Source organism: Chiloscyllium plagiosum, unplaced genomic scaffold, assembly GCF_037043375.1.
Source record: "Chiloscyllium plagiosum isolate Xiang-an unplaced genomic scaffold, Cpla_swu_hap1 HiC_scaffold_2, whole genome shotgun sequence".
NCBI lineage: Eukaryota > Metazoa > Chordata > Chondrichthyes > Orectolobiformes > Hemiscylliidae > Chiloscyllium > Chiloscyllium plagiosum.
The window spans coordinates 72,593,954-72,620,668 of NW_028270140.1; the positions used below are offsets into that span (position 1 = coordinate 72,593,954).

At 40.2% G+C, this 26,715-nt stretch overlaps 1 protein-coding gene across 11 annotated transcripts in view; it reads right to left on the reverse strand.

The window, feature by feature from the left end:
- LOC122561155 (transducin-like enhancer protein 4) overlaps positions 1-26,715 on the reverse strand; it is a 221,979-nt gene that overhangs the window by 149,658 nt on the left and 45,606 nt on the right. For all 11 annotated transcript variants that reach the window (XM_043712657.2, XM_043712648.2, XM_043712664.2 and 8 more), the window contains exon 5: positions 2,687-2,749. In XM_043712657.2, the coding sequence (XP_043568592.1) occupies positions 2,687-2,749 (63 nt within the window). The remainder of the gene's footprint in view (positions 1-2,686; positions 2,750-26,715) is intronic.

A 26,715-nucleotide genomic window follows, 5' to 3' on the forward strand; every position in this document is an offset into this window, starting at 1 on the left:
GTTTAAGTATCTTGAATATTTGCAAACTTCTAATAAATACATTAAGATAATGTGCTCTTCATAAACCTATAAAGACTTACACATGGAGAATCCAGTGCATTATGCCACCCTCAAAAAAGTTATTCACTAGCTTTCACAATTTACAAGAAAAAAGTACACAAAATACAGGTATAACAAGGTGGAGCTCAAAAATATATTTCAATGTTTCCATCACTTCCTGCAGCAATTATCCAAACTGAAAGATATCAAACAGCTGAGGCACCCACTAAACATACACCATCAAGTTCCCTGACAATTAGCAGATTCATTAAAATCTACTGGCAGGATATAATGAAGAATCCAACCATGAGATGAAAGAAGAATCCTTCAGAATGAAAAGACACACTGTTATAATAGTTAATCTACAAGGTAGATTATACATGTAATTCATTTAGTGCCTTGTGACCCAAATTTTACTGTATAAGTGAATGGGTTTCAAACGAGTAAAAGTTTGGCCTTATTTTCTCATCATATTCCGCAAAGTAATTCACAGCTTACAGATCTAACTATTCCAAGCAGCGGCAATCCTGAGTGAATTGCCATTGCACTTGAAAACTCCCTGAACTGTGACCACTATTTCCAGGATTTCCTAATAGAGACATAGTCATAGTGTTATACAACATGGAAAACTACTCCTTTTGTCCAACTCGATCATGCCGACCAAGTTTCCCAGTCTAAACTAGTCCCACTTGCTTGCATTTGGCCCAGATCCTTCTAAACCTGAAACACTCAACCAGAGTGTGCCTTGGGGAATTTTGTTGGAGCGAAATAAAGTTGAAGAAGACAGGATATATCACTTTTTGGTGCAACTAACTGCCACAGAATAGGTTTAAAGGTTCAGTCTTCAAATATTACTGATTAGGGTATGAATGGGTAAATGGATGAATAGCAGAGTGGGTGAGTTGGTGAATGGGTAAGACAGTAGATGGCTGAGTTGGTAAAGTAAGTGAATTGGATAGTCATGTAGGGGGCAGGTGGCTGATTTATCAGATAGTTGGGATGGATCAAGGGGTAGTCAGGTGGTAGGGATCAATGGTCAGGGAGCGATAGGAGATCGTCAGATGGGGTCGAGATGTCAATTCATTAATTCATTGAGGGTCAAATATGTTCCTGCACTAGATTTTTATTTATCTAACATTTTGTGACTAATTATCCAGGTAACTATTGTGGAACAGTCTGAAGTCTCCACCTCAATTCAGTCATAAACATTCACGCAGGACCTTCAGGAATTGCCAATTGGAAATTAAATCTCTGAAGTGATTCCCATGTTAGTCCCCCTCTCAGGATTTCCAATGTGTGTCTTCAATCACATATCTTGTCTCACAATGACCGAAGACTGCAAGACTTGATTCACAATATTTTTGCAATTTTATATCACAGGTACAAGACAGCCACTCTTCAGTATCAGTGGCTTCTTCACTAACACAACAAGCTTACTTGACCCAATTCCTGTTGGACTCTTTTTTTTTGAAGGCAAACATTTTAATTTGAAGCAGTATTTTTTAATTACACATATGATACGTTGGAAGTGCAATATTAAGTCCCGTTAACACTGCAAGCAAACCACTAAATCTCCATGTTTACATTTATACACAAATCGTGTGGGATGACAGTGCTGTGATGGTACTGGTGTAGTGTAACTGGTGTCACCGGGCTAGTAAGCCAGAGGGCCAAGTCAATACTCTGGGAAAATTGGTCCAAGTCCCATCCTGTGAGCTGAAATGAATCACAGAATCACAACCGTGCAGAAAGAGGCCATTTGGACCATCGAGTCTGCACTCACCCTCCGAAGACCTGTAACTCTGCATTTACCATGGCCAACTCATTTAGATAGCATATCATAGGGAAATTTAGCATGGCCAATCCACCTAACATGAACATCTTTGGATCATGGGAGGAAACTGGAGAACCCAGGTGAAACCCATGCAGACACAGGGAGAGCTCCACACAGTCACCCAAGGCTAGAATTGAACCCAGGTCCCTGGTGCTGTGAGGCACTACTGAGCGACTGTATTGCCCACATAATTTAAAGTTAATTAATTAACCTGCAATTGAAAGCTCATCTCAGCATTACAGCATGAAGTTATTGAGGGTTTTAATAGTCATGGCACAGTGGTAGTGTCCCTACTTCTGAACTGCAAAGTCTGGATTCAAGTCCCACCTGCTCTCAAGGTGTATCATAACATGTCTGAACTGATTGATCAAAGATATCTACAAATAAACCTTGCACAATTAGAAAAGTTATCAACACCCAATTTTAGGAAGGAAGCATGAAGAATACATATCTGCAAATTGTGTACACTTGATACATATTACAATAAACAGACCCCTTTATGTGTAAGATTATGCCATTGAAAGCAATAAGTAGCTTAAAATGAATTTGATTTTACCATCTATGTTGGTCTGATAACAGCTCAACACATACAAGAGTTTTGAGTTCTGGTTCACCCAAAACAGCAAATTCTTTAAGATTTATAATACAAATAAAAGGAAGAGACATCCAGTTGGAAGTTTATTCCTTCGATATCATCTGGACTTTGAACTAAGCAAGGAAAATGCATCAAAAATAAGATATATTCACTTTCAGGAAGCCAAGTAACAGCTACATTAGCAGAATCACAAATATGTAATATTAAGAGTAGCTTACCTCCTGAGACAGGAAAGGAATGACTTGGGCGCAAATGGCATTTAGTCTCTTGACAATCTCAGCCTGAAACAAAACAATAACCAGGTTTTTTTTTTGTCATTAGTGCAATCATTATTCCAATACATAAAGTAATAACTATTTTCTTGTTGCAGCAAACTAGCCTACAGAACAGTAACAAATTTAGCTGCTTATGTTACATGGCGAGATAGCTGGCACCAATTAAAAATAAAATGAAATAAAACTTTTTCTCAAGGTAACATGTGGATCAATAAGGAGTGAAGAATCAGCAAAATTAGGTTAAGTGAGAATATACTTATTTACTGGTAAAATACATGCATATGGTTTATATCAAATGTGATTGCTTTCACCCTATTATACAACTTCTATTCCTTCTAAGGATATGGACTGCAGTAGCTGAGAGTGGAACAGGAGCAGTTACTAAAGGAGTTTTCAAAAAGTAATTGGATAAGTACTCAAGAGAAAAAAAGTGAACAACCATGGGCGGGGGGGGGGGGGGAAAAACAGCAATGGAGTAGAGTTGCTCTTACAGAGAGCCAGCAAAGATAAAATGAGTCAAACGACTTCCTGCAGTGTTGTCACTATTCTGAGATTCTATAAATAATTAAATAAAGCATGTATTAGGGAGCATTTTTCTTCTGCAAGAGTTTGGAAACAGCAGTTCTAAACCTACTAACTAGAGAGTTTTATTCTGTTTAATTTTTCAGTCAAACAATACAAACAATTGTAACCCTGCCTTCCCAGCCCAGATTCACTCTTCCATGGTCCAAGGAATCTTTTAGGGGAGCAAGAGGACACTAGCTAAATACTGTGAATGAAATAACTCTATAATGTCATTGGAATCCCAGTGCCTTTTAACTAAATCACTGCTTGTTGTTTCTTTCTCAATGTGCTAACCATGTGTGACACTGCTAGCTGCCTAACTCCCACAAAAGGAGTTAACGCGTTTTGTTTTCTTTCTGAACTTATGAGGCTCCTGTGCATTTACATGTAACAAACAATCAGATTTTAAAAAAGGAATTCACAAGTTACAGAAAACTTAACTTTCATCATCAGATCAATAAAGTGCATGTGATTTTGATCATTTGGCTGAATACAAACATTCTACACATCTGGATAAGATTGAAATGGTCCACCTATTTTTCTTTAAGATTACAGCAGACAATAAGCAAAATCAGGGAGGATGACTTATCCTAAGTATCAGAATAAGCTCATTTCAAACATCTAGAGAAAACATCTCCCCAGATATGGAGAAACCCATATGCACAAGAGTTTCACATTATGCTCCCAACAAAACCACTAATACTTCAATATTATGCCTCAAATAGCTTTAAAAATCTTACTCATTGGCTAAATGCAAGTACAAAACGTTACACAGGTACTACAGCTGACTAGGACTTTTCAAGTTCACACATCAGGTATATCACATCACACAATACTGTAGCGAGTAAAGTACAATAATGCCATCTCATTTTCCAAACATGCACTACTAACTAAGACAAAAAGTATCCTGGAGTGATGTTAAAGTTGTAAGCTAATACATGATTTCAGGTGAACTAACCTTTGAACTTTGCTTTCCAGATTAGGCTATCATTAGAACCCCTTTATTATATCACTACTTTGTAGTTGCTAAATCATAAATTAAAGCCTGTGCTGATTCTTCAATAGGAGGCATTTACTATAATCCCATTTTCCCTTCCTTTCCCTGTAATCTCCCCAGATATCGAGATTACAGGGATAGGCGTTCTGTCATTGGAAATAATTATCCAATTTCTTGTCAAATTACATGATAATATTTCACTCATATTCTTGGTCTGTTAGCTCAGTTGGCTGGGTGACCAGCTTGCGATGTAGAGTAATGCCAATTGCATGGATTCAATTCCCACACCAGCTGAGATTACCTTGAAAGACTCTCCTTCTCAAGATCTTCCCTCACCTGAGGTATGGTTACCCTCAGATTAAACTACCATCAGTTATCTCTCGCTAAAGGCAGAGCAGCTGTATGGTCTGGTAAGACTGTGGCAACTTTACCATACTTCAAGAAAGTCAAATTCCAATAAACTGTCATATCAAAAAAATGTTCTCATCTTTTCCTTTGCCATTTGGAATAATATTATGTTCATGTACTCCTCCATCACCATCCCTGGCGACTTACTGTCCCACCAGTAAAGAGGTAACAGAACATTGATAGTATAGTCAGGAGGAAGCCACCCTCTGAGTTCTCAATATCAGTTCTGGACCCCATCAAGTCTAATAGCATGGCATCAGATTAAAAAGGGCAAAGGAATTTCATGTTAATTACAATCTACTGCCCTTTTCCAGTGATAAACATATGCTCTTCTAAAAATAGTTAGGAACCAGCACTGAGGATGCTAAGACCACAGAATACAGTATAGGCTGGGGACTTCAACATCCATCACCCCAAGATTAGCTTGGTAGCATGATTACCGATTTGAGGTGGCTGAGTCCTGAGGTTATAAGTGGAAAATTAGGACAATGCTAGGTTAGTGGCAGTTGCCAAGACAATGAATATAAAAGAAGGAACCTCTTTAATTTCTCCCTCACCAAACTACTTGGCATAGACATATCTGTCCATGACAGTATGACCATTGCTGGGTCCTTATGGACAGTTTCATCTTCACATTGAGGATTCTCTCCATGTTTTGTGACACTATCAGTGAGCTAAATGAGATAGATTCAGTTCGCCGAACTGGGAATTTGTGTTGCAGACGTTTCGTCCCCTGTCTAGGTGACATCCTCAGTGCTTGGGAGCCTCCTGTGAAGCACTTCTGTGATGTTTCCTCCGGCATTTATAGTGATTTGTACCTGCCGCGTCCGGTTGTCAGTTCCAGCTGTCCGCTGCAGTGGCCGGTATATTGGTCCAGGTCGATGTGCTTATTGATTGAATCTGTGGATGAGTGCCATGCCTCTAGGAATTCTCTGGTTGTTCTTTTGGCTTGTCCTATAATAGTAGTGTTGTCCCAGTCGAACTCATGTTGCTTGCCATCTGCGTGTGTGGCTATTAAGGATAGCTGGTCGTGTCGTTTCGTGGCTAGTTGGTGTTCATGGATGCGGATCGTTAGCTGTCTTCCTGTTTATCCTATGTAGTGTTTTGTGCAGTCCTTGCATGGGATTTTGTACACTACATTGGTTTTGTTCATGCTGGGTATAGGGTCCTTCGTTCTGGTGAGTTGTCGGAGAGTGGCTGTTGGTTTGTGTGCTGTTATGAGTCCTAGTGGTCGCAGTAGTCTGGCTGTCAGTTCGGAAATGCTCTTGATGTATGGTAGTGTGGCTAGTCCTTTGGGTTGCGGCATGTCCTCGTTCCGTTGACTTTCCCTTAGGAATCTGTTGATGAAATTGCGGGGGTATCCGTTTTTGGCGAATACATTGTATAGGTGTTCTTCTTCCTCTTTTTGCAGTTCTGGTGTCCTGCAGTGTGTTGTGGCCCTTTTGAACAGTGTCTTGATGCAACTTCTTTTGTGTGTGTTGGGGTGTTGCTTTCGTAGTTCAGGACTTGGTCTGTGTGTGTGTGGCTTTCCTGTATACCTTTGTAGTGAATTCTCCGTTCGGTGTTCTCTGTACCATCATGTCTAGGAATGGGAGTTGGTTGTCCTTATCTTCCTCTCTAGTGAATCGGATTCCTGTGGCATTGATGATCCAGTGTGTGTTCTCTATTTCTGTATTTTTTAATGATTACAAAGGTGTCATCCACATATCTGACCCAGAGTTTGGGTTGAATTTGCGGTAAGACTGTTTGTTCTAACCTTTGCATTACCACTTCTGCTATGAGTCCAGAGATGGGTGAGCCCATGGGTGTGCCGTTGATTTGTTCATATATTTGGTTGTTGAATGTGAAGTGTGTTGTGAGGCACAGGTCCAGTAGTTTGAGTATGCCGTCTTTGTTGATAGGTTCACCGTCCTGTTGTCTGTTCTGTATGTCCAGCAGGTTGGCTATTGTTTCTCTGGCTAGGGTTTTGTCGATTGAGGTGAACGGTGCCGTTACATCGAATGAGACCATAGTTTCTTCCTTCAACAACTCACCAGAACGAAGGACCCTCACCACCATTCTGTCCACATTGCAACCAACGACAGAGGAAGGGAGAAGTTGAGATTCGGAAGGGAGATTACAGAGAGTTAGACAGAAATTTAAAGGAGGTCCTCAAGAGTAGTAATATCTGTATTACTCCCAGTGCTACGAGCTACTGAGGGCAGAAATAGGAAGATAGAGCAGATGAATGCATGGCTGAGGAGCTGGTGTTTGGGAGAAGGATTCACATTTTTGGATCATTGGAATCTCTTTGGGGTAGAAGTGACATGTACAAGAAGGACGGATTGCACCTAAATTGGAAGGGGAATAATATACTGGCAGGGAAATTTCCTACAGGTGCTTGGGAGGATTTAAACTAGTAAGGTGGGGGGGGGGGTGGTGGTGGAACCCAGGGAGATAGTGAGGAAAGAGATTAATCGGAGACTGGTACAGTTGAGAACAGAAGCAAGTCAAACAAACAGTCAGGGCAAGCAGGGACAAGGTAGGACTAATAAATTAAACTGCATTTATTTCAATGCACGGGGCCTATCAGGGAAGGCAGATCAACTCAGGGCATGGTTAGGAACATGGGACTGGGATATCATAGCAATTACAGAAACATGGCTCAGAAATGGGTAGGATTGGTAGCTTAATGTTCCAGGATACAAATGCTACAGGAAGGAGAGAAAGGGAGGAAAGAGAGGAGGGGGAGTGGCATTTTTGATAAGGGACAGCATTACAGCTGTGGTGTGGGAGGATATTCCCGGAAATACATCCAGGGAAGTTATTTGGGTGGAACTGAGAAATAAGAAAGAGATGATCACCTTACTGTGATTGTATTTATAGACCCCCTAATAGTTAGAGGGAAATTGAGAAACAAACTTGTAAGGAGATCTCAGCTACCTGTAAGAATAATAAGGTGGTTATGGTAGGGGATTTTAACTTTCCAAACATAGACTGGGACTGCCATAGTGTTAAAGGTTTAGATGAAGAGGAACTTGTTGAGTGCGTACAAGACAATTTTCTGATTCAGTATGTGGATGTACCTACTAGAGAAGGTGCAAAACTTGACCTACTCTTGGGAAATAAGGCAGGGCAGGTGACTGAGGTGTCAGTGAGTGAGCACTTTGGGGCCAGCGACCATAATCTATTAGATTTAAAATAGTGACAGAAAAGGATAGATCAGATCTAAAAGTTGAAGTTCTAAATTGCAGAAAGGCCAATTTTGACGGTATTAGGCAGGAACTTTCAAAAGCTGATTGGGGGCAGATGTTCACAGGTAAAGGGACGGCTGGAAAATGGGAAGCCTTCAGAAATGAGATAACGAGAATCCAGAGAAAGTATATTCCTGTCAGGGTGAAAGGAAAGGCTGGTAGGTATAGGGAATGCTGGATGACTGAAGAAATTGAGGGTTTGGTTAAGACAAAGAAGGAAGCACATGTAAGGTATAGACAGGATAGATCGAGTGAATCCTTAGAGTATAAAGGAAGTATGGGTGTACTTAGGAGGGAAATCAGGAGCGCAAAAAGGGGACATGAGATAGCTTTGGCAAATAGAGTTAATGAGAATCCAAAGGATTTTTACAAATACATTAAGGACAAAAGGGTAACTCAGGAGAGAATAGGGATCTCATGGAATACAGGGAGAACTAGCCATTTGGATACAGAATTGGCTCAAAGGTAGAAGACAGAGGGTGATGGTGGAGGGTTGTTTTTCAGACTGGAGGGCTGTGACCAGTGGAGTGCCACAAGGATCAGTGCTGGGTCCTCTACTTTCTGTCATTTACATAAATGATTTGGATGCAAGAATAAGAGGTACAGTTAGTAAGTTTGCAGATGACACTAAAATTGGAGATGTAGTGGACAGCGAAGAGGGTTACCTCAGATTACAACAGGATCTTGATCAGATGGGCTAATGGGCTGAGAAGTAGCAGATGGAGTTTAATTCAGATAAATGCGAGATGCTGCATTTTGGGAAAGCAAATCTTAGCAGGACTTATACACTTAATGATAAGGTCCTAGGGAGTGTTGCTGAACAAAGAGACCTTGGAGTGCAGGTTCATAGCTCCTTGAAAGTGGAGTCGCAGATTGATAGGATAGTGAAGAAGGCATTTGTTATGCTTTCGTTTATTGGTGAGAGTATTGAGTACAGCAGTTGGGAGGTCATGTTGTGGCTGTACAGGACATTGGTTAGGCCACCGTTGGAATATTGCGTGCAATTCTAGTCTCGTTCCTATCGGAAAGATGTTGTGAAATTTGAAAGGTCACAGAAAAGATTTACAAAGATGTTGCCAAGGTTGGAGGATTTGAGCTATAGGGAGAGGCTGAACAGGCTGGGGATGTTTCTCCTGGAGTGTCGGAGGCTGAGGGGTGACCTTATTCAGTCTTACAAAATTATGAGGGGCATAGACTGGGTAAATAGGCAAAGTCTTTTCCATGGGGTCGGGGAGTCCAGACTAGAGGGCATAGGTGAGAGAGGAAAAATATAAAAGAGACGTCAGGGGCAACTTTTTCACACAGGGTGGCACGGGTATGGAATGAGCTGCCAGAGAAAATGGTGGAGGCTGGTACAATTGCAACATTTAAGGGGCACTTGGATAGGTATATGAATAGGAAATGTTTGGAGGAATATGGACTGGGTGCTGTCAGGTGGGACTAGATTGGGTTGGGATATCTGGTCGGTATGGACAGTCTGGACCAAAGGGTCTGTTTCCATGCTGTACATCTCTATGAGTCTATGAGTTCAATGAGGAAATGAACAATTATAAAAAGCAGAAACACACTGGTTAAGCTATGTGTAATGTTCAGTTGTTCTGTGTTAAAAATCACACAACACCAGGTTATAGTCCAACAAGTTTATTTGGAAGCACGAGCTTTCAGAGCGCTGCTCTTTCATCAGGTGGTTGTTCTGTGTTTGCTTATGAGAGTGTATTTACTACTGATTCTCACTTTGCTTAATTGGTTGAATTTGGATGTGGACTGAGGGAAAAATAGCCAAAGCTCTTAGGATTTAGAAGCCAGAGGTATTAGCACGAAGAAAATCTTTTGAAGAATTATATAATTATTGTAAACAAAGTACTTTCACAAAGGGCAGCACGGTGGCACAGTGGTTAGCACTGCTGCCTCACAGTACCAGAGACCTGGGTTCAATTCCCACCTCAGGCGACTGCCTGTGTAGAGTTTGCACATTTTCCCCGTGTCCGCGCGGGTTTCCTCCGGGTGCTCCGGTTTCCTCCCACAGTCCAAAGATGTGCAGGTCAGGTGAATTGGCCACGCTAAATTGTCCGTAGTGTTAGGTAAGGGGTAAATGTAGGGGTATGGGTGGGTTGCGCTTCGGAGGGTCGGTGTGGACTTGTTGGGCCGAAGGGCCTGTTTCCACAGTGTAAAGTAATCTAATATAAGCAGGTTTATCAACACTGCATGTCACAAAGATACTAAACATAAAATAAAACAGATAAGATAAATAACAGACTTAGAAGAATCCTGATAAGATCACAGTTAGAATTCTACATCAAAATCTGTCTTTAAAATACAGTGAAGACATTGATCCATTAAAAAGGGTATCATAGTATGCTGTCTGTATGACAAAAATTGTGTGTTTTTGTTTGAAATTTTAAACGTATGGCACAAGGCTGTCAGAAGTGATTAGAGTTCTAAAAAGATTGGACACAGTTACATGATTAAATACAAAGGAATTCAGAATGGGCAGCCGCATCTTCCCAACTCTTGAGCAATATTAGCAATGGAAAATTAGTTGGGAAGATATGGCAAGATCAGAAAAAATGAGATTCATTATGTCAAGAAAAATAATGTCCAATTTTGCATCAAGACAAGAATCTTGCTCGCAAATGGCAAGAGGTCTTTTGGATTGCATTAAGGCTCATTACTACTTATTCTCTGCTGATTTATATTCAATTTGCCATTTTTCCACATAGCAGAGAGAAATTAGACAGTGACAGTTCCCAAAATGAAAGTCAGAGTAGATGTTTGTAACTCGTGATATGCTCCTCCTGGGATCTCCATTTTGGTCAGCAGAAAACAACATCTCAGAACATACTCCATGGGCAGCAACTGCCTGCACCACAGGTTATGGAAGTTGGCATCATACCTGCATCAACCTCATCACATCATCATGGCACATCTCTGCTCTCTCAGAATACAGTTCTCAACTTCAATACTGAATTTTGGAGCACACTGATACCTTTAATTGTAATTCTGTTGGCTGACTTGTTTGAGCTCAGGGACAGGGATCCATCTTGTGCATCGAAACAACTTACATCTCAGGTTCTTCATGTACTTCCTCTGCATTCATTCACTTTGTGTTTATGTAGGTGCTCAGAGCATCCTTATCTTTTTTTATTCACTTATGGGACATGGATGTCACTGGCTGGCCAGTACTTATTGCCCATTCCTTGTTACCCTTGGAAGAGGTGATGATGAACTGCCTCCTTGATTGGCTATAGTCCATGTGCTGTAGGTAGGCCCACAATGCACAATTCCAGGATTTTGACTCAGCAACAGTGAAGGAACAGAAATATATTTCGAAGTCAGGATGATGAGTGGCTTGGAGGGAAACTTGCAGGTAGTGGAGTTCTCATATATCTGCTGCCTTGGTCCTAATTGGTGGAAGTGGTTGTGGGTTTGGAAGGTGCTGTTTAAGGATCTTTGGTGAATTTCTGCAGTGCATCTTGTAGATAACAGCAGCAGTATATACTGAGGTCCGGTAGTAGAGGGAGTGGATGCTTATGGATGTGGAGCCAAATCAAGCGGGCTGTTTTGACCTGGATGGTGTGAAGTTTCTTGAGAGTTGTTGGAGCTGCAGCCATCCAGCTAAGTGTGGAGTATTCCATCACACTCTCGATTTGTCTCCTGTAGTTGATGGACAGGTGTTTGGGAGTACAAGGTGAGTTACCCGCCGCAGCATTCCTAGCCTCTGACCTGCTCTTATAGCTATTATTTATGTAATGAATCCACTTGAGTTTCTGGTCAATTCTAACCCCCAGAATGTTGACAGTGGGGGATTCAGTGATGGTAACACCACTGAATGTTAAAGGGCAGTATTTTATTGGAGATGATCATTGTCTGGTATGTTTGTGGTGTGAACAGTACTTATCATTTGTCAGCCTAAGTTTGGATACTGTCCAGATCTTGTTGCATTTGAACACAGACTGCTTCAGTGTCTGAGCAGTCACGAATAGTGATGAGCATTGTGAAATCTTTGGTGAACGTCCCCACTTCTGATGTTATAAGTGAGGGAAGGTCATTGATGAAATAGCTGATGATGGTTGGACCTGGACACCACCCTGAGGAATTGCTGCAGTGACACCTTGCAGCTGAGATGACTGATCTCCAATAATCACATCTTCCCATGTGCCAGGCATGACTCGAACCAGTGAAAAGTTTACCTCCTGTTTACAGTTTTGCTAGAACACCATGCCTTGCCCTTTTGTGCAATGCTGCTTCACTCAGAATTTACAGACTGATAGTATTTCTATCTTGCCTTGCCTTTTCGTGCAGACACAAAGCCACAGGCTGACACGCTGGCCAGCAATGAACAGTTCAAGGGAGCGGACATGTTGTTAAACGGCATCATGCTTTGTTAAAGATGGCAGCAGAAATCTCAGAAGGTGCCAGCAGTGTTGAGTACTTCTGCTCCTGTTAACACATGATAATGAATGAATGATGCCACAGAGACGTGATCTATATAAAATCAAGTGAGCAGTGTAAAGTTGTGTGGGATAACTCGCTACAGCTAGTGGAGAGAAACCCTGAAAATGACGTTTAGCAGATTTTTGCTAAAACTCAGACCAGGGAGGCACAAACATTTCTTTGTCGCAGAAAAATAATGGTACGAGATTGTGGAATGTATGAATTAGAGTTATAACTGAAGCCAAATCCATGGCAATATTGAAGAAAATGTGAGATAGGAGACTGAAAGAAAGTAGCAAGAAGGAGAATTTGTTGAGAGTTTCTATGAGCAATCCTCTTCATGTGAAGAACAAATACTAATAACTGACTTCTTGATCTAAAAAGCCTGTTTCTATAATTGCAATAATTCTATGCAAAACTGAAATGATGTATTAAATCAAAGGCTTCTGAGCAGCATGTTTCTGAGGTGGGATTGTAACAGAACACCAGTGGTTGCCAGGGAAATGCATGGGAAAAAGGTGCAACTGTAAACCATACCAGAAATAAATTCAAAAAGTTGACAATTTGTTTTTTTTAAGAAGGAATTTGACAAATACTAAAAGATGAGGACTTAAAGATTTACAGACAAAAGTCAAGAACCCAGGGCAAAGAAACATTAAATATGGCAGACCTAAAGGCCTCCTGCACTGAAAATGTATTTCTTTCAATATTGGTGTTAAATGTTAAATCCACTCAAATACAAATCAAAGGACAAAATGGGTGGAACTTGCTATTTACTTCAGCTTTTTAACCAGTTCAAAAACAGCTGTTTTTCTACTTGTAAGCCAGTCATTATTTAGATCCGCACACATACAGAATTTTAATGAGCCAATAACACAGAGATAAACATCCATATTGTTATACTCAAAAGGCAGAGCATCTAGCTGGCCTGAAATAGCCAACTTTTTGACAAATCACAATTTGAAAGCTTAGGCATTTATCAATACAGCAAAGTCACCATGGTATTTACAACCACAGATAAAAGACAGTCATTTGATCATTTCAAGTTTGACCATATTTAGTACATTTTTTAACTGTTTTCTCAACCTCAACAGATGCAAAATTAAATATTTTCCATGTATTACGCATGAAGAAGAGGAAAGTTGGAGTAGGTAGATGTTGCAAAAGCTTAAAAACACATAAATGCCATAAATGAAACACCAAGGGCAGAGCCTTCCGATGTGGGCAATGACGAGATAGTTGGGGAAAACATGGTGACAATGAAAAACTAAGATTATCAACATCAAGAATCCAATTTTCCACTAACATTTCAATGTCTAAATGAGAATTTTGCTACTGAGCAACAGCCTGTACGCAAGCATTAATATCCCATTATTATTTAATCTTACCTCACTTACATGTATGTTGCTATTTTTGCCAGTCCGGAGAGAAACTAGATATGCCAATAATTGACTTAAAAGTCAGTAACCTGGCAGCTGCAGCTTGCCAATGTCTCCTCTGGGCATACAACTTGACCAGCATTCCGCAGCTTCAAGGTGCACTCACAAAAGCAGAATATTGTTGTTCTGAAATCTAAAACAAATGCAGAGACTGGTGGAGAAATCAGCAGCCTGGTCTGACAGCTTCATTTTCATTAGCTGTAGAAGGATCACATCGAACTCAAAATGTAAACTCTACTCCTGTCCACGGATACTGCCAGACCTGTTCAGCATCTCCAGCATCCTCTGTTCACACACACTCAATGAGGAGCAACCCCCTGCATCCTCCATTCACAAAGGTTGGCATCAGGAAATCACCAGCCTCAGCACATAATCATGATATGTCTTGGGAAACATCTAATGCAGTTCAGCACTTCAGTACTATATTTTGGAGCTCACTGACACCTTACATTGCAATACTGCAGCCAGTCAATTTTGGACACAGGAACAAGCACCAGCTCATGCAGCATTATAGAGTGCATCTTAGTGTCTTAACTGGCTTTCTCAGTACTCACTCACTTTGCACTTACTTGGATACACACAGCAGCTCTACCTTGCCTGGTCTTATAACACAGAAAGGCAGCTTATCATGTTTGCGAGCAATAAACAGTCAAGTGGGTGGACATGTTTCAGTATAGCTCACAGCTACATCAATTTCACACTTGCAGCATGAGCCAGCAGCTTACACAGCATGTGCTCCAACCAAGTGGTTATGTCTGCAAGTCTAACTTAGTCAAGTAAAGGGAAACTATCGTCAATCAGAGGGCTGGTTTTTCCTCAGTCAGGAAAAATGTTGTGGCATCCCGTGTGTGGGACTAGGAAGAAGAGAAAGCAGGAAGGGTTAGGAGTTTGGAGGAATGGGGTGGTTGAAAGCCATTGAGAAAAGACTCTTCATGCAATATTGAGAACACATGAGTGGCAGAGAGTGGTGACTTCAACTCCACGAGTATTAAAAATGGCATGGAGGGTCAGTGGTTAGCACGGCTGCCTTACAGCGTCAGGGACTCAGGTTTGATTCCAGCCTCAGGTGACTGTCTGTATGGAGTTTGCACATTCTTCATATCTGCGTGGGTTTCCTGCAGATGCTCTAGTTTCCTCCCCCAGTCCAAAGATGTGCAGCTTAGGTAGATTGGTGATGCTAAATTGCACACAGTGTCCAGGGATGTGTAGGCCAGGTGGGTAAGCCATGGGAAATGCTAGGTTACACAGATAAGGTTGGGGGAGGGGTAGGTCTCTTCAGAGGGTCAGTCTGGACTCAATGGGTCAAATACACTGCTTCCACACTTCCTTGTAGGATTCTATCCTATTCTACTTTGGGGAAAGTCAAACCTAGAAAGGTAAGAGATGACCAGGCAAAAGCAGTCTTGTTACAGTTACTTGTAGGAATGTAACTGGCACATCAGTGGAAGGTGTTCTATAGCAATTCCACAGACAGTGTCGACATGTCTCCAAAAGAAAAAGGGTGCTCCTGTCAATCAAAAGCCCTCTGGTTATCCAGAAGCATATACAAAACAACAAAGCAGAAAAATACAGGATATGAAAATCTCAAAACACTAATACTTTAGGATGTTTGGAGTAGCATAGACAGTACATGGGTCAGACAAAAAAGGAAAATAGGGAAAGCAAAGAGGAGACTTTTTTTAAAAAAAATGGCCTGTAAAATAAAAGAAAATTCAAAAATGTATCATCAGTACATTAAGAAGAAGAGAATGACTAAGGAAAGGGTCGGGCCTATCAGAACATAAATGGTTACTTGTGCGTGGATGAAGATGATATGACACTTCTTAAAGAGTGTTTTGCCTCGATCTTCACAAGGGAGAGGAGTGATGCAGACAGTCCCATTAAAGAGAAGCTAAAATATTAGATAAAGTAAGTTTAAGGCTGAGAGAAGTATAAAATGACTAACTTCCTAAAAGGTTGATAAAACATCAGGGCCAGATGATTCGTATCGCACGCTGTCAGAGGAAGCCAGAAGGGAGATTAAAAAAAAGGGGACATTGAGGATCAGTTTCAAATCCTCATTAGATACAAGTGAGTTACTAGAAAATAGAGATCTACAAATGTTGAACCACTGTTCAAAAAAGTATCTTCGAGATGGATCAAATACTGTAATAATAGGTCAGTCCATCTGATCTCTGCAGTGGGATAATTATAAGCATTAACATTGAAATGAACATTGTTATGTTCATTTAATCAGAGACAGTCAGCATAGTTATTTTATGGAAACCTGGATGATGAATGGGCACCACCTCATGACCCTTGAGAAATATTATCGAAATTGTTTGAGATGGATTCTGTGCATCAGTAGAAGCTCAGGTGTGCTAACATCAGCATCCTTGAAGCAGTTAACAGCACCAGCATCAAGGACATAATCATTTGAAACCAATTCCTCTGGGCCAGCCACATGTTTAGGATGCTGGAGTTTCTACTATCAAAGGCAAATCAAGCATGGGGCAAGACAAAGGAAGTATTTCAAAGACTTCCTCAAGGCTTCCCTCAAGAAATGCAACCATAGATGCTAACGCAAGGGAGACCATCATTCACAAGAAGCCAACTTGGTGGAAGGCTCTGTAAGAAGGGTCAGAATTCTTTAAGAACACCCAGCAGCAAGAGGAAGTAAAGAAAAGGAACCAGGGAAAGGAATGGCAATGACCTCAAGGCCAAGGCCCAACTGCACCTCCTGGAAGTATCTGTCAAGTCAGTTGAAAGAAATGAAATTATGCATGTCCAGGTGACTATAGTTCTACCTGAAATTTTTCTTCCCTTCCCACCCCCATAACTCACTTAACCAGGTCTTTGTGGCCCTGGGACCAATGTGCTCCCTCTTTACTAGAAGAATTTTTAAATAAATTGCATTTAACTGGCAGTCCAGAATTTCTTATTTTACAGAAATGAGTCTCATTAGTCTCTCTGTTGATTTCTGCCTGAACAGTTGACAAATGGTGGGGGGTGAAAGCAGCTTAGAATTACTGAGCCTAACGGTGTGGGTGATCCGAATTAATACACACACTTAAAATTGCAAGATCATTGAACCAACCTCTGTAAATTAACATATTTACTGATGCTAATTCAACCCTCACAATCTTCCATTCAGTAAATTCTACTTGCATGCTTTTGATTTTGATTTTCTAAAACTGACATTCTTAAACAAATCCAGATGCTGTGACGTCTATTTTAATAAACAAATGACAATGTTAGATATATAACCTATAAAGCTGAAAGAACTTTCATTTTCTGTTTTAATAATGTATGATGTACTGTTGAAGATATTAAATCATAATAGCAAGAGAGCTGTTTCATGTCTTTTATGCTACAGTACACACAGTCTGTGCCTTACATGACCTACAGTAAGATGATCCAAGTTTTTTTTCAAGCATCCTAGTGTCCTGGGGGAGTGGTGTTAGCTATGGCAGCACTAGTCATCTATATCTATACAACAAAACTGCTACTGTGTTTGAACAATAATGAGTATTTATTTTGCTAATTAGCACAATGAGAATGTGCACCATCAAATGAATAACCACAGTTGAACACTGTCATATAGTTAGAGATCTGTCATAAATATTCAAAACAAATTGCTGGAAGCAGGAAAACTTTCCTTGAGTATTATCTTGAAAAAAAATCAGCTATTTAAATGATCAAATCAGTCAGGAAAAGACAATGTTTGTGTATCTTTTGTGCAGTGCCTCTCAATTTTTCTTGCCACGTGAGTTACTGTTCATTCTTGCACTATGTTTAAAGGTCTTTAATTGACTGGCTGAAATATACTATCTCCTGATCAATCTTGTCATTTGCAATTACAATTAATTCAACGCTATCAGTCTTGTTGCAATTCTTTTATTTTGACCAATCTGGTTATAATACCTCAAATTTTCCTTTCATCATTACACCGGTGTAATCCTTTAAACACAAGGAACCAAATCAAGTGTTACAATCCTAATCTAATTGGAACCATCTGACAGGTTGTGGAAATACAAGCACAGCAATATTGAAATCAATCAAAAATCCAATAATAAACTCTTGATTTCTCAGTGACGACAGGAAACCATGCAACCTGGAAAGATCCCAGATTTGTACTTTAATCTCCACTTTATTAACTGATCTCAGCTAAGGTACAAAAACTGGCCTCAGTGTCTTGGTGGCATGACAAAAAACAAATAGGCCACTTGCGTTCCCAATCCTGTTGAATAAAAAACTTCTGAATGACAATATTTTTGAAGAACAGACATGGGCTCTGTTGTGATAGCCTCTGCTTTAGGATGGTAAAATGATCAGCAGCTTGCTAGGCCTGTAGGAATCACTCCCGCTCCCCTGGCTCACACATAGTAATGCTGTAAACGAAAAAGAGAGGGCCAAAGCCAATTCTGTTGGGTTCCTGAGCTGAGGGAACACCACTTATAAATTAAAAATAAAAATTCTGTTAACATGGAGGCACAGATTTTAAAATACTTTACTGGCCAACCTGCCTTGAAAACCAATTAGTTACACATCCCTATTAAAGCTGGAAATGCAGAAATTGGGGTAGGGACTGCATTATATTTAAAACTTCTCACCATTATCCCAATGTACCAATCATTAAAGATTAAAATTTCACCCCCTATATTAGATAGTTCGCTGTCTCATTTTACATAAAAGATACTTACTTGCAAGACATTATTATAGAATTATCAATAATCCTAAATATCCAAAAAAACGTTAGCACATTCAAGAAGTTGGAAGGTATACAAGTAAGACTTAGGAATGAAAAAAGTTCAGTAAAGGAACTGGTCTCTGACATGTACCCATCCCAGAAATAGCAACACTGTGACGATAGAATCTTAACTTTCACTTGTAAAGAGAACAAATTTTTTTTTTGTAGTGGCACTAATTGCCAGAAGACAAAGACTATAAAGTTAAAAAAATTAGATGATACATTCTCTGTTTAAAGAGAAAGTTACCACAGCAACCCTAGCATTCTACGGTCACCATGTAATGTGCCCTCTTTTGTCCTCAGGGAAAGGCAGATAGTGAAGCATCATTTATTTACAGACCCTTTCACAGAGCTTGGGTTATCAGACAATAATACTGTCAAATACACACTCCTAATGGTCTACTTTTGAAATGGAGTCTAACATAATGGCAAACAGCCCAAAATCCTTTCCAACCCAGCTATTAAAGGATGTAGGTTATTGCTGTTGTCACCATTGATATTTGTCATTGTAATGTAATTAGAGGCCTAAAATGATGCATTACTGCCTGTGGCACGATTTTATTAAAACCTTTTCTTCTGTTCACTGAACTGCAACCTGGTGTCTGATGAGTAACAGACAGCTTAAGGGTGAACAGCAGATTCATCAAAGATTTATTTTTCACTTTGAAGTGTAGGCCACATAGGAAAAATGGAAAAGCAAGAGAAAATGCTGCACCACCTGAATTTCATTTGGTCACTTGAAATTCTGACTGCATCCGATGAATGTTGCGTTGGCAACAGATTCCAAGCCTGCAAATCACATGGTTAATCATAGTCCTTAATCTGCCATCCATCAGTGAATCCAACCATGTTGCCAGCGCTGTAACTTCCAATCAGATTTATAGGTCACGTGGGTCACACATCCCTGAACAACTACATTCATTGATAGCTTGGGTCATTTGAAAAGAACTGATTTCTTACATGCTGCCTATCATGGTTGAGGGGGTAGAAATGGAAGAGAGATGAGAAAACAAAGATTACTGAATGTAATAAAGGTACTTGAACTCTTCCAAAAAGTTCCTCCCATGGATGCTTCCTTATCATCTATTTTGTTTCCAAGCAAAATTGAAAAAGTCCATTGACACATTTTTTTTTCAGCTGACAAAACACTACTCTTTATTTTGAAAAATGCATTTCCCATTTCCTATTGAACTCTGAAGCCCTTTCTTAATTCATTGAAAGACTCAAGTGAAAGCTTTATTACATTCCAGAAAGATAAACATTCCGAGTTAAAAGTACATCCAAAGTTTAGAATTATATAATTTAAATGAACAGAAACCATACACACAACAGCATGTCTGCTTCTACACCATTAAGTTTTCTGAGTAACTGTATGCAGTTCTGTAATCGCATAAAAATCACTATAGTAACCCTTCCACTAAAAAGTCTTTAATTCCAATAAGGTGGTGTGAACCGAGATTAGTGTGCATGTGCATGCTGGCAGTGAATGCATATGCTGATTTCTTCTAGAAATTAAATCGGTATTAATAAGGAGCAAATTCTATCTTAAGAGCTGACAAGAAACTGCTTGTCAAGCTTAAATTAACATGACAGACTGTTGAACACTACAGACTGAAATATATAGATTGTATGTGTAGTGTGACATTGAAAAGGCGTTGTATTTCATTTAGCAACATTGTTTATTTCATGACCTGAACAACTTGACAATTGAAACTGGAAAAAAACCTATATGGATCTGTTAAAACACAACACCACACCCTATCTTCCTACTGATTTCTATAACTAACAGTCCAGCGTCCCACCTACCCCGCACCATACTACTCTGGCACCCTCCACACCTGGCAACCTACCCATTCACCATATGTTCACCACCCTGACTCCTCAATTATCTCAGCAACTTTCGAAGTGTCTACTGGACATGCGAATTTCAGAAAATGGTATTCAGTGCTGCAAAATGGGGCATGATCTTAATGAAGATCTTCTCTACTGTTGGATTCAAGGATTCCTGAACAGGTTCATAACAAAAGGCCTCGAACCATGAATCTCCAGCACATAAGCCATCAGAAGGTAATTGGAGGTGTTTTAACCTGATCAGGGTAGGAAATGGGGTTTCCGATAGTGCTTGGAATTTCTGGCTCAATTTTCATGCTACAAACAATCAATTTAGGTCTACATAGTACTTCCATCTGAGTTAGTAAGTTATGAGCAGCTTCAAGTACAATGCTAAACTCAGCACACCAAGTAATCCAGGCTTTCAATTCTGCACAGTATATAGGGAGTGCTGCTTGTTGCAGTGACCCTTCTGTGAATGAGAAGTTAAACTAAGCACTTTGTCTGCTCACATTAGATACGTTCTCATTTAGGTAAAAGAAAACACAGTCGCATGGCACTATTTGACAAGATCTAAGTGCCCCAACCAACTCATTTTATTGCTCAAGTTATATCATTAAAAACACAGGTTGACTGCAACCTCAGTGCTGCTGTGAGCTAAAACTCTGAGATTGCATTTTAAAATAATTTACCAATTGGATGTTATTTGAATAGCAATCTATTACCAATGGAATGAAAAAAAATTGAATTTCTGAGTTCCGTACATTTTTTTTTTTAAATTGCTATACTGTACAAAAGGCCCCTTGTTGGAAGTAAGTATCATCATTTCTGAAGTGTATTTCATGACCTCCGTACATCCTAAAATACTTTACAGCAAATTAATTACTTTATTGTTTAAAATAGAATCATCGTTTACTATGTAGACATGTGATTAACAATTCTCATACTGGTATATCTGAGATCTTGATGATCTCGTATAAATGATCTCGTAAATTGTTTTGATGATTTATATAAAGAAATGTTCTATTCTTTGAATCTTGTCAGAGGATATCTTACATTCACCTGAAGAGGCAGATAGGGTATCTATTTAAGTTTTATTTAGTAATCCTTAAGTACGGTAAAAAAGAGTCAGACAAATTTTTTTGTATGTACTCTTTGAATAGTCGAAGTATTCCAATTTTTTGGGGTTCTCTATTCAAATACCACCATTCATCAATTGATACTATTCCAAACACATAATTCCATTACGTACAAGAAAAAAGTGCTGCCACAAAAGTTTAATTATTATATCAAACTAGTTTTTATTTATACCTCTTCAAGTTGTGTTCCAAATTTAATTAATGAGGTATGTCCATGTAATTATGAATTGTGCAATTATTTTTATTCTGAGCAAAGTGATAGGAAAGAGAGATAAAATTCACAACGTGTGGCATTGACATTCCAGCATTATATTCCAAAACAAAGGTTCGGCCACATTGTAAACGGCTTGGTGTTGGTACCTCTATGATTCTGTCAAAACATATGTTTTGCAAGATGCCTTTGAACATAAAATATTAACCACAAAAGCACCTGGCTGTCTGCGCATGGAAAGTTTTGCATGGAACTTGGACCGAAAGGACATAAAGCACAAAAACTTGGGGAGGTGGGGATATTTTTAAGTGTATATTTTCTTCCTGCCACAGTGACATCTGCCCTTGGAGCTGAAAGCTGGCACCTGCTCCACTCAGATGCAACGTGGTGCCAATTGCACCCTAGGAATCTCACTGCTGCAGTTGGGGCTTTGCTTTCATGCTTGTTGCTTCACTCAATGGCCCACTCTCCTGTTCCTTCGTTGCCCCACTCTCAACTCCCATCTCCTGCTTGGCCTTTCCACTGGCACCCACTCTCCCATTCACCACCTCTGCAACCATTTTTAAGTCCTCAGTTGCTCCACTCCCTACCTTTCACTTCCTCATTCCCTCACTACAAGGCTTGGCGAATAGTGAAGCAACACAGCAATAAGCAGGAGGGAGGCTGTAAGGGGTCAGGAATAGGGTGGACAAGTCTTTGGAGTGGGGCAAATTGGGATCCCAGGATTTGAATTCACTTGCAACATTTGAAAAACACTAGCTTTATTGCTCCTGTACTTTTACAGATATCTCACTGTGGAGTCACTGGCAGTACTTTCACAGGCTATGTGATTCATTAACCCTGAGGGCAGCCAAACAGTTGCGAGGACAAAAAACACAGCCTTACTTTTACATTTTTTTTATTCACCAATAAAAGAATTCAGCAATTTAATGTATTTTGACTTAGTGTATAACATTTAATTGCATCTTCTGAGGAGAAAGATCCTGTAGAACCTAACCACAGCTTTTACATTGGTTTCAATGGGAAAATATGATTTACTTAAAGTTGTGATTTAATGAAATCACAATTCTAAGTGATAATATTGGAACCATTTGGAATGTCAGCAAATGTCTGGATTTTCATCGAAGCATTCTTACTTTGGTCAGATTACAAACACACACTAATGATTAGAAGGCAATTTGGATCATACAAAACCTCAAAATAAAATCTCAAACCTGCCTCCAACATGCCCAGTTTGGAGGTTTAATGAATATGAGATCGGGGAAGACAGCTAATTCACATCCTGGAGCCATTTGATTATTTAGAACTTATAATGGCACTGGCATTTAAATTTACCAAAAGGCAGTGGATGCAGAATCTGCGAATATTTTTAAGACAAAGATAGATAGATTTTTGATTACCAAAAGGGACAAAATATTATCCAGGATATGCAGGAAATTATATTTGAGGTTAAAATCAGATCAGCCATGAATTTATTGAATTATGAAGCTGATTAGCCTACTTTTGTTTGTATGTTTGAGACCACTCCCAGTAATAATTGCAGGCCCCTTATCTATGGTGGCAGCCTGCTTTGGAGCACTCTGTTTTCCGACTGGGAGGCAAATCGGCCATTGAAATCAGAGTCTTGTCTTTAAACAAAAAATTTTATGCTTTGGAGTTAAAATTTCACAATACATCCTTTGTTGAGGCTCTCTCTCCACACTCCTTGACAAAGCTCTCACATGTCGTTAGTAGGGCCAGTGTTCTTCATATTTGGCATAACGTTGTATTTTTATTTATCTTACTATTTTAACTCCTGCTTTATATCACATACAAAAGGAGTAAAGACACTGACTCTCAATGACAGGGGAGTAGATTGTAAAGAGATAAAATTAATAACTACCACAAGTCGTATTTAAATAATGCCTTTAAAGTGAGAAAAGAAATTCAGACAATTCAAAAAAAGGGAATGGATATTAATGCCTAAACTTCTTGTGTAAGCATGGAATTTCTTCATCATTACATAATATTATGAATGTGGAACTGTCCTTTAAATATTTGAAAACCTGTCTGCAGTAGAATTAAAAAGGAACATTGCCTGCTAATTCACTGTTGACATAACCCTCAGGATTATCATTACAGAATTAGTGTGATACGATTTATGTCACAACCTTTCTTTTTCACCACGGGATGCCTCTCAGCTCACATTTTGAATTTCAGCTCCAAAAGCCTTTGAAGTGGGACTATGATTTTCAATGCTTGTTTTTATATGATATTAAAGGAAGTTACAGTTAGTGAGTCTGATATGATCATGAAGTATGTTTTTTTGTAAATGTTGAATTTTTCAACAGACTCTTTAGAACTTTACTGTATCTAATCTGAACGTAAGTCCTAAGGTCTGCACATAGTAGACAGTGGCTCAATGACAGGGTAGCTGCAATGGCAAAATTTGATAGGTAGAGGGATGGGCTGACATGAGTTAGCCTAACATGGTATAGAAACCATAAAGCACCTTCTGGAAGGCTACAGAACATAGGTAGGTATGAATGGTATGACAGGCCATAGGGGAATAGGTTGAAGTGCATGTCGTGCTATGGAGGGTTGAAATTGGTACTGGGGGAGTGGAGGGTGTGCGGTTTCATGGATGTGATGTGAGGGCTGAAAGGGTGTGAGGATCATTTCCTGTTTTATTGCATTTTTCACATAGAGATGTACAGCACGGAAACAGGCCCCTTGGTCCAACTCGTCCATACCTATCAGATATCCCAACCCAATCTAGTGCCACCTGCCAGCACCTGGCCCAAATCCCTCCAAATCCTTCCTATTCATATACCCATTCAGATGCCTTTTAAATGTTGCAATTTTACTAGCCTCCTCCACTTCCTGTGGCAGCTCATTCCATATACGCACCATCTACTGTATGTACAAGTTTCCCCTTTGGTCCCTTTTAAGTCATTCCCTCTCACCCTAAACTTATGCCCTCTATTTCTGGATTCCCCCACCCCAGGGAAAAGAGCTTGGCTATTTATCCTAATCATGTCCCTCATGATTTTATAAATCTCTATGAGGTCACCCTTCAGCCTCTGATGCTCCAGGGAATACAGCCCCAGCGTATTCAGCCACTCCCTATAGCTCAAACCCTCCAACTCTGACACAAAATGTCAGTGCCACCAAAGCAGGTCTTCCATCAGCTTGGTCTCTGCACCCAGCAATCACTGCCCCTGCTCTTGCTCCAAAATTGCCTGGGGGACTGCCTTGATCTCCCACTGAGGAGCTAGAATTCTAACGTCTGTGGCACTTCTGTCCTGGTTCAGTTAGTGGAACCAAGAACAAAAATTCAAAAATAAAAATTCAAGTTTAATGAAGTTTTTATGATAGCTTTGGAGAATTGTTCACTTACATTACAATTACAATTATATGAGTTTTAATGTTGGGCAGAGACAGTACCAATCTGCTCTTGTGCATAGGTAATTCTCCTGAAGGTATACGATTCAAACTACACAACAGATGAATTTCATGCAGGATTCCTCGATTTTGTGGGTTGCCTAAATCTATACACTCTAACACCTGTAGTTCAATGGATATCTGCCTGTCAAAAGAACTATGGATACTGGAAATCAGAAACAAAAACAGAAATTGCTGAAAAAAACGCAGCAGCAATTCCAGTTTTTACCTCTGCCTGCCTGTGGTTGCACTAAAAATGGGAGATGTTTGTGTTGTATACAGCTACTGTCACAGACAAGCCAGCAAGAATCACCTTCTGAGAAATGTTGCAATCATGTTGGTAAGTTGCTATGTTTACCTTTCAGGATTGCAATCTTCATTTTAGAGCAGTTAACAGGAAGTTAACAGGAATGTGTTATCGTTTATTCTAAAATATTTAAATAGCCGATCTCAATATCGGGTCGGATTTTCCATGCAGTGGCAATCTCAATTCCTTTCTATGAAAGGAGACCACAGCACATTTCTGACAGGAGATTTTGATCAGGGCTCCTTCAGAAATGCAGAGTTGCACTTCGATTCTGACAGTTCTCTCCTGGTGCAGAATTATCAGGCAAAGCGAACCATACTACCCACTTCACAGACATCAGCTACCAGACCCTTAAATCTAAGGATCCAGAATTACACACAACCACTTGCACAGTTACTGTCAAACAGTAAGTTAATAAAATGCACAGTGAGAGTAGTAGGAGGCAGGATGCCAGGTTTGTACCAGATAAGTAGTGTGCCACCTGAGAAGAGGGTAAGGTGTCAGGGTGTAGGATGCCAGGTGGGTAAAGAGCCAAGGGGGTGGGGGGGAGATGCCTGTGCGCAAATGTAGCAGAGGAAGGGACACCAGACAAAACAAGGCTCTTCTCTGGAGTGGAGGAAGGAATGTTCTATGCAGAGTGGGGAAAAGAGGAAGAGGGTCCATAGTGGGTGTGGAGCATACCGGTTCCAGTGTAGAGTTAGAGAGCAAGTCATGTCCATAGCAGGGAAGGTGGGGATTGGGGAGAGAGGGTGAAAACGGATTGCAGTGGTAATGTAAAGATCTGGAGCAGGGGAATGGAGGCCAGATCCAGGGTGCAAGGGGTGGCCATTAGCTCTGGTGTGGAGTGGGGGGGGGGCTGCAGGGTTGTGACGGGAGCAGAAAGGGAGTTTTGGGAAGGAGAGGGGTGGGCAGCACAGGGAAAGGAAGACGGAATCCAGTGCGGTGAAGGGGGTTCAGTATAAGAGGGAGAAAAGGGCATATAATGGGAGAAGGGTGGTCTGCTCCTGAGGTGGGTGGGGATGGCTGGGTCCAGGGTAGGGAAGGAATAGTCAGGTCCAAATGGGGAAGCGGGGAAGCATGTCGGGTCTACGGGAAAGAGTGAGAATCAGTTTACGGCCTAGGAGTTAAGTACAACATTAGTTAAATAAGTTACACAGGAATTAAACTATGTGTCATAACCTAACTTTTCCTGATTAATGATTTACTTAATATCTTCTGATCCCTCTGAAATCTTCAACTTAAACAGAGGCATTCAGAG